Below are 13,967 nucleotides of genomic sequence, written 5' to 3'. Positions count from 1 at the left end.
ACTTTTACTCCTTTTCCAGAGCCTTTTTTTTTTTCTCTGTAATCTTACAGGATAGAGAGGGATAACATTCCTCTCTTTTCTTGTTAGATCCAGCTTGAAGGTCTGGTACAGGGAATAGGCCAGGTCCTGAAAGTACAGAAGGGAAGGGGGGAATCATCATATTAGAGAAAAGTGTCCTTTCACTCATCCAGCTGACAAGGATGAGCAAAACAATTTAATGGATTATGCTGGGAAAAGCTTGAACGTAGGGTGGTCATCTTTTGCTTTCAGCAGTGCTCAGGATGTGCTGTCTATTGATGGGTTGATTTGTCCTAAATCTGACAGGGAGATAAAAGCTTGGTAAAACTAGTTAGTCTGGAAAAGGCAATCTCTGGATTTGTTAGTCTCTTATGAAGCATCAGTATGGGAAAGCCTTAAACATGGAAAGTTTTGGCCAGCCTGTGTTGGTAGGGTGGGGTGTGAATCAGCTGAGACAGCTCATTGCCTACGCACATGATGTATATGATGGTCTCATGGGGCCAGTGCAACTCCATAATAGAAATCAGGACTAGACAAATGAAGGAGAACTTGCTTAATCACAGTAAGAACAAGTAGATTTATTTCTGCACTGCTGTTCTGCAGAATCAGTTTCTGTACTGGGCCTCATCTCCTGCCTATCGCTTAGGTCCTGGCTTCAGCCATCGAGTCCTTGGGAGCCTGTGCTACCCAAGTTGCAAGTTACTTTCACAGTGGCATATCTTTGGGTTGGGTTTTTGTTTTAGGTCTCTGTGGTAAGTGTGGGGGGGATCGTTCAGAGAAGCCTGGGCATAGTGCTGGTACTAATATTTATTTCTTTTCTTTCTTTTACTCCAGACCAATGAGTGGAATAAGAATGATGATCGGCTGCTGCAGGCAGTGGAGAATGGCGATCCTGAGAAAGTGGCTTCGTTGCTGGGTAAAAAAGGAGCCAATGCCACCAAACAAGATAGTGAGGGCAAAACTGCGTAAGTCCATTGTTAAACTTGTAAATTGAGCGCAAATGAGGAAAAAACAGCATTGGATGTATATGCCCCTTGAAAGAATTAAGAACCAGAAGAAATGCAATTTTCTTTTCACCTGAAGCACAATACCTTCTGGAAAGCTTCTCTCTGATAGTCTATATTTGTAATCCTTCATTTAAAATTCCATTTCAGAATCATGAATCCATTGAGGTGGCTTGAAGTCAGATTGCTGGGCTGATTGATGCCCTTTTAGGACAGGGTATTTTGGGACATAGAAATTTCATGACACGCTACAGATTGCAAACTCTGAAAAAGCATTAATATTTGGAGCTATTTTTTCCCATGGACATCAGTTTAATGGCATAGGACGGGAGATAAATTTTCTTTTAAATAGATTAATTTGAACTGAAACTATGGTGATTGGGTTTTAAAATCTTGCAGATGCTAATGATTCTTGGGACTATTCCTTGTTTTGATTGGAATTTGGCAAAGAAAGGGTTTTGTGTGAAAGAGATTCCATTTGCAGTCTGAATATATATCTCAAATATAGCATTTTCCTCTTCTAGTCTTCATCTTCTATTATCCTGTGAACTTTCTGACTTGTGGAGGAAATTAAGGATTCCAGTAAGAAAATTACAGCTAATGGATTCTGTCCTTTAACTTTCTTGTTTCTTTCTTATGGAATAGAAAGATGATTAAGTGGTTAACTTAGGCATTCCGTGAGAAAACCAAAGCCTTTATAAAATTGTGGATAGATGGGGAGAAAGGAAAACAGTTCCTATACAGTATTGGGAGAGGCAGCACAAGGCAGTTTATACCAAATAACGAGTTCTAATGAATTACCTCTGGCTTGTATTTATTGAGTCACGCTCTGCTTCTTGCTTGGGCTGTTTCAATTTCCTCCATCTGCTCTATTTCTGTTCTGCATCTGAGGAAACTGAATGATGGCAATGACTCATAATGACCTGCAAGTTCTTACTGCCAAAGTCCAAGTCCTCTAATTACTTCAAGTGGGTTTTCTCCACACTTTAATATGGTTTTAATTTTCAAAAGCTGCATATGCATGTTTTTCTTTTGAAATGGAGAATTGGACATAATTAAAGCATGACTTCCCTTTGAATCTTCTGAATTACAGCTATGTCTAGCATCTCACGTTTTTATGCTCAAAATAATTTCAGAGCTAGGTTCTTAAGCTGTACTGTATCCAGTGTAGCACCTGTTTTGCAAGTTTCATATATAATTTGGTATCGTGAATTTGTCTAGGGAATGAGTCAAGATTGATATTATCAGTAAATATACACAAGCTTTTTGACTCTTAGAATGGGATTGCTGTTACTGTAGGGATCTGGTGCAATGTTTTTCAGCCTTAGAGGGATACACTATAAAGTTTCCTTGTATCTGCAAATAAAAAAAGGATTTGATGATTATATATTAACACAGATACAGCTACTTCTTTTTAATTGCTTGGAACAAATACGGATTAATGCTATGAAGAGCTCTGATTTTGCCAGTTCAGTATGCTCATTTAATTACCATTTAATTTTAAAATATTTCTGTGTAGTGGTTTCAAAGAAAGCTTGAAAAAGTACCCAAATGAAGAAAAATACCATTTCTGAGATACAGTGAGTCAACTCTCATTCTGTTTCCAGTGCTTTGTGAAACTTAGCAGACCTGCTCAGGTTATTTTTTTTCCAGGTTTAAAAGATAGAGACTGACAGGTGTAGAAACCATGACACTGATCTGGAGAGACATACTTACCAAGGAGCATCATGACCCAGAAATGTTCTCTAGTATGGTTTATTAATATCAGACAGCGTCTTGTTTGCGTTTTTCCCACTTCGGAGTCCTTTTTCTTTTTCTTTTTTTTAGCGTGTGCAGATGCGTATGATGCCTCTGTGTATGTGTGTGTGTGTTTATATATGCATATACACACACACTCACTGACTCTAAAACCAAAATACTGTTGCACAAGCAATGTTCTCACATGCAAAGTGAAGTACAGCCGTCAGTTCGGCACAGGTAGGCTTGTTTCTCCTACCTTTACAGGGCAACGCCAGGGCTTCGTTCCTGCGCAGGGACTCTGGGTGCCTGATGCTGTTGTTCTGCCCATCTCAGACCATCTGCGCGGAGGCGCAGAGCCAGCTGCAGCCCAGCCCTGAGGTGCGTTAGCGTCCCGCAGGACCGTGGCAGTAATTTGTGTTGTCAGCCACCTCATCTGGAACGTGGGGACTCTCCTTCTGGGAAAGAGCGATCTGGAGGGGTCTGTTTGGGACGGCTGGCCACCATTGTGCTCAAGAGTTCACTGGCTGCATTTTAGAAAGAGGTCCACAGTGTCATGTGGGAAGCTCTTTGAACGAGTGGTCTATTGATCCTTGTGAGTATATATTGATGCACTTGTTTGCATAATTAGGCTGGAGGTGACTAACCTTCATAAGACCATAGTAACCTTCATAAGGCCATAATGAATTCAATTGTATAACAATTTGCCTAATGTGATTAAATACTGTGTTGTAATGGAATGTGCTTGAAAGCACAAAAGGAGAAACAATTAAATACTGCAGTTTTGTTTAGCCTGTCACTGTACTTTCCCTTAAGGTGTGATATGTCTCTATTAAATCTTTTATTTTCATTCCTTTTACAAGTAAACCTTCAGCAGCAACAGAAGTTCTTGGTACTGCTCAGGCCTTTATTTGAAGCAAAGTATTTCATGTAGTATACTAGTTTAAACAAGAGGTGTAGAGGACTCTAATTCTTCCTGCTCTAGGGAGTGTTTTTAGGTTTTTATTTTGTTTTATAATTAAATGGCTCCTTAATGTAAAATGTTTGAACTGAGAGGAATGGAGATTAGAAGCCAGGATTTTCTACCTCTCCCCTGTTGAATATTGTATGCATCCAATGCGCTCCAGGTCTGGATCAGTTTTGGATGTAATTCCTAAATTTTGCCTGTATGCTTTCATGTCTCTGTCTTATAGATCCATTTCTTTGTGGTGTGGGATGAAGCGTAGGTGCTTAAACTAATGAGGTCTAGGTACTAATAAATTCTTTTGAGGTAATATTTTCAGATTTTCATTAGGAGTTGTAAATCTTCAGCAACTTAAAAAAAAAATCATCAAACTAATGAAGCAAGGTTTTTAAAGACTTGCTTGACTTTCCCCACCACCACCCTGCCTCTGACTCAGTCCTTTCTCTAAACAATAAATCAGTTTTAAGGCTGTGGAGCAAATCCACCCTTGGCATAAGTTGACACAGCCCCATTGTTGCTCCCACTTACACTAGACAAACTATTGCCAAGCACATTTGTAATAGAACCTATCTGGAAATCTGACTCTGCCATTGTAGTCTTATTCTACCAGATAGTTTTTTTTGTCTAGCTTCCTTAAACAACAAAACAGTGCTTTCCAATTTGGAAGCTGATCATTTAAATCCCACTTAAACTAACAAAAAAAGGCTTTTGAAAGAGGGCCTTTTCAGGAGGGGATAGAATTCATTCATTACTGCTCTTTGCACACGAGCAAGTGTTCAAATAGGTTGTTATTTAAAGAAGCTGCTGCTATTATTGAAAAAATTTTGGAAATGATTCACAGTGTATAAATGGCAGCACTTCCTTGTCCTAAAGTTATTTTGTCTGCATGCCAGTGCATCACTGCCATGTTTGCGTGTTTCTGCAAGGTACTGAACTAGAATTAAATGCTTATGGCTATTATGTGAAACAATAGGTCTCTGTAAATTTTTTAACTGCAATTGCATCAGCTGTTGTTTAATAAAATGAGTCTGACAATGGCACAAAAAAGTTTTAGAAACCTCCACAAATGTACTTTTCAAGGACTCTTTCACAAAGCTATTTTCAATGTCCGTCAGTAAGGATGATATATATTCATTTGAACCAGAATGTTCATGCCTCTGAGGCTAAGCTGAAAATATATTTTGGAGCGTATTCCCACCTTTTATCTTTTACATTTATCTTGTACATAGTATTCTTTTTTCTTTGCCTCACTTTTGGGTTTTATTGAGTAAGTGTCGTGAAGGACATCAGTGTTCGAAAAGTAAGTCAGGTTTTAAATACCTTTTGAGAGGGAGTCTTTCCTTTAAAGTAATAATGGTTTACCTTAAAGGGAGCTTTTGAAAGAATATAGACTTATTACAGACATTATACTGTTCTACTTGAAAAAAGAAAACCACAGAAAATAGTTTAGATAGTTGTGACATGAAAATCAGAGAAATACTTTCTCAGGAAGACTGGTGCCTAGGAATGCAAAAATTGCAACATCCTCCCCTTGTCACTTCTGAATTACTATAAATAAATCCTCTAGGAGACCTTTGAAATTCAGGCAGTCTCCACATGGTTGTCTTGTGCTCATGCTGAGGATCCTCAGTCTTAACACCATGCACTGAAAGATGCATCTTTTGCACAGACTCTTTGTCATCCCCTAAAGTTATCCAAATACTTTAGTGGACAAGCACACTAACTTCTGAAAATTGTGTCAGAGTGGGAGCTGCAAGAAAGGTTTAATACCCTGGATTTGAGGATTGTCATCTCTGCAGGAATGGAGTCCATAGATGTTCCAGTGACCTGAAATTATCCCTGATGCAAAATAATTTTTGATTTACTTTTATCATAATTAACTTACAATAGTCCAGATGGTAACATCAGTGTCTAGGTTTCAGACTATGGACAAAATAAAGAAGACAACAGTGATCTCCACCTGTATTTATTTTTTCTCTTGTCAAGAGATGGCTGAAATCTGGTTCTTATTCCAAACTTTCTTATAAAGTTAAGTTTCTTGGAAGATTTGGATATAAGAGCTTTTGTCTCCCCAAAACTTTCCTGAGGTTTTATTCAGTTTCAAATCCCAATTGTCCCTTTTCCTTCCTCTTCCCTGCAGGATTGCTGTGAATATAATTCAATCAAATTGATATTAAATTTTCTGAAAAATTATTTTCCACTTTAGTCTAACTCTTAGAAATGCTAATGAAATATCTGGCAAGGTTGGACAGAACTATCCTCTGCCAGGATGGGAAATTGGACTAATTAACAGTTCTGTTAAGTTCAGTATGAGCAAATTGTTAATACATAGCAAGAGGAAATGTTCATATCTTTATGAAGGAACAATATTTAACTCTCATTTTATAATTTGACAATACATGAAAAAATCCACATTTCATGCAAACATTACTGTATTGACAGTCATACCTTATGCAAGCTTTTAAATGAAATTCAAAGAGTGGAATTCATGTAAGTGGTTTGTTCCTGCCTCTTGACTGAAACGGTATATAGACCATTTTCTCATAGCTGGAGTGCATGACCCCTTACTTACACTTTGAGACACACCATGGTACAGATTTTGGGTTTTAGCTATATCTGTGATGGAATTTTAAATCAACAACATTCAAGTTCTGTTGTGTATGCTTTTTTTAAAAAAGCAAATTTTTTATAAGACACTTGAATGTTTTTGTACCTTCATGTTAAAAACAAAAAAATTAACTGAACAGACTATCTTCCTTAGAGGGAGAAATTAGTGCTTTTTGGTTTGATTTCAGTTACAAAAATCCTTCACTTCACTTCTGAGAAACCAAAGCTTTTTACTTTCTCTCTCTTTCATGTATTATAAAACAAATTCCAAATGTTACCTAAAGAACAAATTCCTTATTTCATATAGATTGCTTTGAGCAGTGAGAAACATCCCATGGGTTTCACATCTTCCATGCACAGCACTTCCTGCAGATGATATTTAGAGTTCAAGGAGAAAACAACCAGTCAGTGTTTCTTCTAGGAACCGGCTTGCATCTTCTCTTTTATACTTGGGTTTTTTTCACACAGACTGTAATAGGATAGCTATTCTTAATAGTCTTTTCCAATTCATTATCTATTAATAGGGCTGTCATCTCAGAAGAAAGCAAGGTGCCTTGTGAAGGGTCTCCATAAGTCTCCTTTGACAGCCCGTGTCTCTTCCATTTCTTTTCAAGGGCAGGATTGGCAAACCCTGTCATGCAGCGCCAGGCTGCTGGCAAAATTCCCTCTAAAGCAACTCCATTCACAGACTTGCCAAATACCCAGATTTTACCAGACCTGGCCAAGTTTCAAGAAGTTTGCTGGCTGCTCAAATTAGAGCATAACCTAGATGATTGTCAGTTTTTGCATGCTTGGCTTGAAGCAGCTGCAGTTCAGCTCACGGGGAGGCAGACTGCACCGTCTCGGTGCTGCGCTCCCGCGCTGCGGCTGCTTCTCGCGCTTGTCTTATGTGAGCTGGCAAGGGAGCCCGCAGGAAGCGTGCCTTTGGTACGGGCCAGAACCGGGCCCTCCAAGGCTGCAGGGGACGGGGCTGGAGCTGCGGTTGTTTTTACAGATTTACATCTATGTAATGGGCTGCAGTTGTTTTACGTGTTTTTTAAAGGCTTATGCAACCAAATGAGCTGTATGTGTAGGTTTTAATTACACCAACCGGCTGCTGCTAGCTTAAAAAAAAGTAATCTGGGAAGGAAAGGGGAGCAGACAGCCAAAACAGAGCAGCATGCAAATGCTGAATTTGTTTTTTAGCTGTAAAATGAAGTCCAAGACAATAGACTGTGCTGGTGGCTGCTTATTTATCTGGCTTATATATCTCTGTTTTGCTACCTGCTTTGCAGGTGTACTCTTTGTTAGGAGAATAATAAATGGAAAACACAGGAGAGCTCTAAAGTTGGCTGTTTCTTCTTGCACGTGTCTATGTTCAGTCGCTATCCCTTTTCAGAAAGTTGGGAGTCTTCATTTAAAAACTTTAAGTAGTATAGTTACTCTGAAACACTAAATAAAAATATATTGCTATATTCATTTAAAGAGCTTATAAAACAAATTTTAAGAGGTCATCTTAACCATAGTCTCTGGAGAATTAGCAATGCCGTGTCATCAGTGCATGTAACTTCTCTTATACATGTACATGTTATTGCACTTAGTTTTTCTTAGATTGTTCTTAGATAGTTCTGTTGCTTCAAATCTGTAACTATCTGAAGTATCTGAAGTTTAAAAGTCACAGAAGATTCAAACAGAGAACATACCCTGAGCTATCTTTTGTCAGCGTACCTAATAGTGATACCTATGCTTCTCGGTTCTTGAGGCATTGTATGCAGTTCTTACGCCTTGTTGGATTTTCATGCAACGAAAATATTTTCTTTAGGTTAACTTTTACCAAGTTGTTCTCAGCCTTCTCCAGCCTTTTCCTGGCCTCTCGTTATGTTAACATGCTTTAGGATTTCCTTGCTCTGATTTCATGACTTGTCATGTAGCAAGGTGGTGATTGGCTTTTGCTGGCACATGGGCAGCGATACCAAGAAAGTTGTGTTGGGGGAGGGAGGTCGAGGCAGATGCTAGGCTTTGCTCTCATTGTTCAGCTTAATTTTAACTTCTATTTTTATATGTCTTTGCAAACAACATCTAAGGGCAACAGATGGGTTGAGCATAGCTGGTTTTACCCAACTCGAGGAGAAAATTATAAAAATCATTCCATGGCATCCTCAGGGGTTTCGATTTCATCCTATGCTAAGAAGCCATCAGAAAGCACATATATTGAAAAGGTAACTGTGCACCCTTTGGGCTTTAAATGTAGGATGTCTCTCTGAAGAAACAGAAGGAAATTTTCTTACTCTTCTACTTCCATTCATCCCTCTGAGCTTGCCTTTAGAGGCACAGGTGACACTGCACTTGTTTCTAGGTTCTTTAAACTTTTTTGAGTAGTGTTCAGCTTCACTCTTTCTTGCACTTTCTCCATCTTCCTACCCTGTATCACCCAAAATAAAAGTAGCATTTCAAAACTTCAAGCTTTCTGTCAACACCTAGGAGTGCCTTGAAGCTGGCCCTTGGCAGAGTTCCTGTCACAGTTTGCTGATGATAGCTGTTGAGGGCCTTTAAAAATGGACACTCTGCAGGAAACTTCATATAACAAATTGAAATTGTGAGCACTTACGTTTACAATTAATGGTAGATGGGAGAAAAGGCTATATGTTTCAGACTTGAAGTGGGAGTTTGTAATGTGGTGGTAGAGTTTGCCAAAGAAAACTGCATATGAAAATGGAACTGCTGGAACAGAACCTGAGAATGAAAAATATAAGGCTTCTGGGGATCCCAAAAATCTCTCTGAAGAGCAGCTGCGTAGATATTTTTGCTGAGTTTGAAGGCTAAAATCAGGAGTCTGTAGCTTGCCAGCTCCTGTACTGCATGATGCAATTGCCTCCTTCCTATTAAGAAAGCAGCCGTTCCGCAGGCTTGCCTTTTATTAATGTCCTATACCTTGAGGTGTGTATGATTGAAACAAGATTCTTCATGCTATGAGGCAAGGCTGGAAACTTTATATGAAAACAGTATTTTCTTGAAAGTTGTTCCAGAATATATGCTAACATAAAAGAGGCGTGTGGGGGTTTGCCAGAGGGTTTTGTGTGTACTGGGGGCAGATGCAGCCTCCAGTTTATATGGAGGAGGGGAGGACACAGGCTGTGTGCATCACTCCACTCCACAGTGGCTGGTGGTAAGGGGGAGAGAGGGGAAAAAACTCCCACAGCTACAGATAAATTCACACCTGCTTATGTCACCTTCCTTCCTAACATCTTGGCTGCCTGCATTCCAGAAAATGTTAGCAGCAACTCATTTACAAATCTAGATAGAGGCTGACGAGGGGACCAAGTGCTTACATCTGCTGGTCTGAAACTATATTTGTTCCTTGCACATTTGTATCTGTGAGGGGAAATTTCTTTTAACTGTATGTCTTTAGATGGCTCAGAGTTGAACCAGCAGACAATGTTTCTGCATCCCTGATGAGTTAGCTGAGTGGCCAAGTATGTTTTCGTAGTCTTCTGTATTGCAGTGCACTCTCAGCAGCAGCATAAGTGGCTGGGAAAGAAGTCAGCTATTTTTTCCAGATTTGTCCACTTGGAAAAAATCTCATTCTTGTATAAGGGGTTGGACTAAACCTGAAATACTTAGTATTGTCCTCTCTCTGTTCTGGCCTGTGTTTCTCGCTTACTAACTGGTGGCCCTCTGCTCTTAGCAAAAATCTTCTGAGCACTCTGTAATCTTAAGCAACTGATTCTGTGAGTGCAGCATGTATTGTAACTCCTGTAGGTTTTTTTTTTTTTAAGGTCTTTTCTGTCAGTAACCCTCTGCTTTTGCCCTGATTTCTAATCCAAAAGACGTGCTGTTCTCATGATATCTGAGGAGGTTCACATTCTGAATTGTGAGGTCGGTTCACTTTTTATGCATGGGTGCACAGATAATAACAGTATTGGCTGGCAACCTTCACTGGTGTTTCTTAGCAAGCCAGTCTTTCGTAAAAGTTGGCATTTTTAAAGGAGAGCATGAAGGCTAGGCATGCACGTTGCCCCAGTTTATTTCTGGGGGTTTGGGGGGCTTTAGATTTGGGGGAGGAAGGGGTTGGTTGTTTTTGAGACAAATGGTATATACTAGCCTAGATGTTTGTCTTGTTTTGAAAAAATAAACCACAATTCATTTTCCAGTTTAAGAAATAGTTTCAGTATAATCTAGGTTTACTCTCCTGTGGTGCTTTATTATCAGATCTTTCAATGGGTGCCTCCTACTGTCCGAATTTCCATCCTTAGCAATTCCTTATTGCACAGCCTGGTGTGTTGTGAAGTTGAAGCTGACATTAAACTGAAGTTCTAGACAAAAGACAGTACCTAAAAGGTACAGATTCGACATATGCTACCACAGTGGAAGTTGCTGTCCTTTTTTAATGCTTTACCGCAGCTGAACAGGCAGTAAAAGAAACGTAGAACTCCCTAAAAATTATTTGTTCACTTTGGGTAAGAGAATTTCTTTTAAAACTCACAACACTTAATTCCCTGAATTTGTAATGGTGCCAACTCTGGCTTGAAAAAAAAACCCATAACTTTTCCTTAACTGTTTTTCCTGTGCTAATTTTTACACTCTTGGGGGTGTGTGCATGTGTGTGACAGGAGCATGATATGGACTGCCTGCATTTAATGAACAGCCCCATTTATAAAATTTATTCCTAGGAGAAGATGAAATGGCTGCAGTGTGAAACTCTGGCCTTTATTTGTTTAACAAAAATAAAGACCCAGTAAATATTGATAGTGTTACCTATCGATTTTGGACTTGCGTTTAAGCTGAGCTCTGATTTGGAAAGCAAGTCTGGGTGGGCTTGTTGTGATATCTGCTGGTGCTCCAGGTCATCTCTGAGGTTGTAATACAGAAACGTCTATAGCAACTGAAATGCATCTTCATCAGGATTTATCTGGTGATGTCCAGCAGTCTGTTTGTCTCTTTCTTTCTCAATTTGGATTTGGTTTTCACCGTGTGGCTGAGTCCACTGTGCCCTTTTCATGTGGGAATGCCAGCGTAAGGAACTCCTGTTCCTGGACCTCTGTTCTGGCTCAGGGAAAAAAACGCCTTCGGGAATTAGTTCCTGGACACACTTTGAAACAGAGGGGCAGAGTAGGTAGGAACGAGGGCAGCAGTGGGATGCAGATAATTTAAGCTGGTACTTCTGAAATCTGCCACTGCCATTTTCATGCTCAGGTAAAAAGGATGAGAAAGGACTCCATTAATGAAGAGGCAAGACTTTATTTTCTCTCTCCTGGGTCAAAGATGGGTAACATATCTTGAGATAGTTGGTATTGACAGGCTTGCCGGTACTGAGCTTTGGCCGAATTTTCTCTATAGTTGAATAACTGACTGTTCCTATGACATGTATCTTCTGAAACAAATGGCTGTCTCTTACTAATGCAGTCAGGGAAAGATAAGGATTCAGTGACCTTCACAGGGAAATGCCTAGGGTTTAATGGTAGTTTTTAGTTTTAAGGTGAAATTCCACCTCAGCTGAAGCTGCTCTGAGCCGAGGCTGTACCAGCCCCGTTCCTTCCCTTGCACGGGCAGGGCTGCTCCTGCGACTGTGCGATGAAATGGGAAAGTTGCTTTGGTTTTCAACTGGTTTCCTCCAGGTACCTACCTGGGCTGGTGCAAGGAAGAGGCACTACCAGGCAGCTGGATCAGCATATGCTGGTCATGGAAACATAATCCTTGCTATAATAGAAAGTTGCTGCTCCGCAGAGAGCCCTGTCCGGGTTGGTAGAGGGAGGCAGATATGCCTCCTGTTTCAGCACCTTTCTGGGCCTTTTCCCCATCTTTAAATGTGATGGTGACTATTTTTCTATGAGTTAGGTACAGGATGTGTCCAAAGTTTCTTGTTTAACAGGCTTACTTTTGTCATTGTTTTTCTGCTGATAAAATCCCAATCCATTAAGATAAGAATAAACTATTCCTCTCTAATTGTGGGGTCGTTGTACTACATGACAGAGGAGACTACCTTGAACTTGCTCTTGAGTGATTGCAGGCACTTCTTATGCACAGAATATGCTGCTCTAGTCGTCCTCACGGCCCTTTCTCACCCACGTCAGCACACTCTAGCACTTCTGCCGCTCAGCCTGTGTTGGAAAACAATCAAGAGCCAGATACCATCTAATATCTTTATTTTTGCTGGTGTTATTGAAGTGGAAATTGAGGCTTTGACTGGCCTAGAGTGTAGTTTGAGGGATAATGGTGTCTGTGAAATCACTATAGATGTTGTAAACCAGATGCTGCCTCCAAAATGTGTAAAAAGTTCAACTCAGTGCAGAAAAGCAGCCAGATTATCAGTGGGTCTCTTCCTGACTGAGATAGCTTGGCAAATCACTTGCCTGGCCTGGTAGCAGAAGAAGTTGAAAGTCTTGCACTTCAGTATTTTTTTTAATCAGCATTACAGAGGCTCCAGGCAGCTCTGTATCTTTATTTTATCCATCTTGTTTGTTTGTGTGAAGGTATTGGCCAGTCAGGAAACTGTAAATCATGAAACTGTTGGCAGACAAGTCAGACTTTTTGAAATTCAACAAAGAGTTGACGTACATTAGAAAATTAAGAAGAATGATCTGCTTTGGGGAGGGATGTTTTTACTCAAAATAAACCTTGACAATGAGTGTATGTGAGTTCATAGTGTATTTCAAACATCCTTGCACTTAAAATATTTTCAGAGCACTCAGGTTAAAATGGCAGAGAACAATAGTATGTTGCAGTATATGGCTTGTATATGAGCTTGACTGTTTCATGCTTGTTATAATGTTGTATTTGCCATTTTCTATTCATTTAGCATCCATAATTCAACCACATTCTTTATTTGCTGTAGATTTTGGTAAATACCGTGTCAGGCTACTTTCAGGCCCTGGAGCAGTTCTGTGCTGCAGAGATCACTAATTCTACCCCAGAGCAACTCTTGAGCATGACCCTGCCAAACAGAGATGGAGCCACCGATAATCTTGCTCTTTTTTTATTTCATTTTTCTTTTCACAAATAAAAATTTCCTAGTGCTAGAAGGTTAGTGTTTTAAATTAAGACTTCATGTTTATTGATTCTTACTTCATCACGTTCCGCTCTGCTTCTGTGGTATGTTCCCTAGCTGTAAGGACCACCCACTTGTTTTAAGCCAGCTGTCAAAATAACATTTGGTAAGAGGATTGTGATCAGTTATGCAGGATGTAGCTCTGTAAATGGTTAAGCAGAGAACGCGGATTCAGCAGACCCCTAGTCTATTGCTAATATTACCTCCACAAGCTCAGTTAGCCCCATTTTTACATGACTGACCTTTAAATGTGGATTAATTCTGTTCTCCTACCTGTGGTAAAATTACTTGTAAAGAAATGCTTGATATGAGCTAAGTAGTGAAAATTACAATGCTTTTCTGTTTATGAGTTAGACTGTCTGGCATTTGAATAATTTCTGGAAACACTCGCTCTCAGCCTCTTAGCAAAGACCAGCTTTATCTGAACTCTTGTGCTCTGTCTGTCAGACAGTGATTGAGGAAGTCTCCATTCCCTTGCTAGCTTGACTTTGTAACTAAAACATGGAAAATATCCTTTGCCCTGAAAAAGGGACGGGCTTATTTAGGACAGTTGTAAGTGCTTTGCCAGTTGCTATCTCCTATCTGTAAGAAAGCTGGTGTTTACAACTAGTTT

At 39.7% G+C, this 13,967-nt stretch overlaps 1 protein-coding gene across 2 annotated transcripts in view; it reads left to right on the top strand.

Moving 5' to 3' along the window:
* Nucleotides 1-13,967, top strand: part of RAI14 (retinoic acid induced 14) — an 84,598-nt gene that overhangs the window by 49,196 nt on the left and 21,435 nt on the right. For both annotated transcript variants that reach the window (XM_026087274.1, XM_026087273.1), the window contains exon 3: nucleotides 853-983. In XM_026087274.1, coding sequence (XP_025943059.1) covers nucleotides 853-983 — 131 coding nt within the window. The remainder of the gene's footprint in view (nucleotides 1-852; nucleotides 984-13,967) is intronic.

Source organism: Apteryx rowi, unplaced genomic scaffold (genome assembly GCF_003343035.1).
Source record: "Apteryx rowi isolate R43461 unplaced genomic scaffold, aptRow1 scaffold_71, whole genome shotgun sequence".
Lineage (NCBI taxonomy): Eukaryota > Metazoa > Chordata > Aves > Apterygiformes > Apterygidae > Apteryx > Apteryx rowi.
The sequence above is the reverse complement of the archived record's forward strand: the minus strand, read 5'-3'. Positions and strand labels throughout refer to the sequence as shown.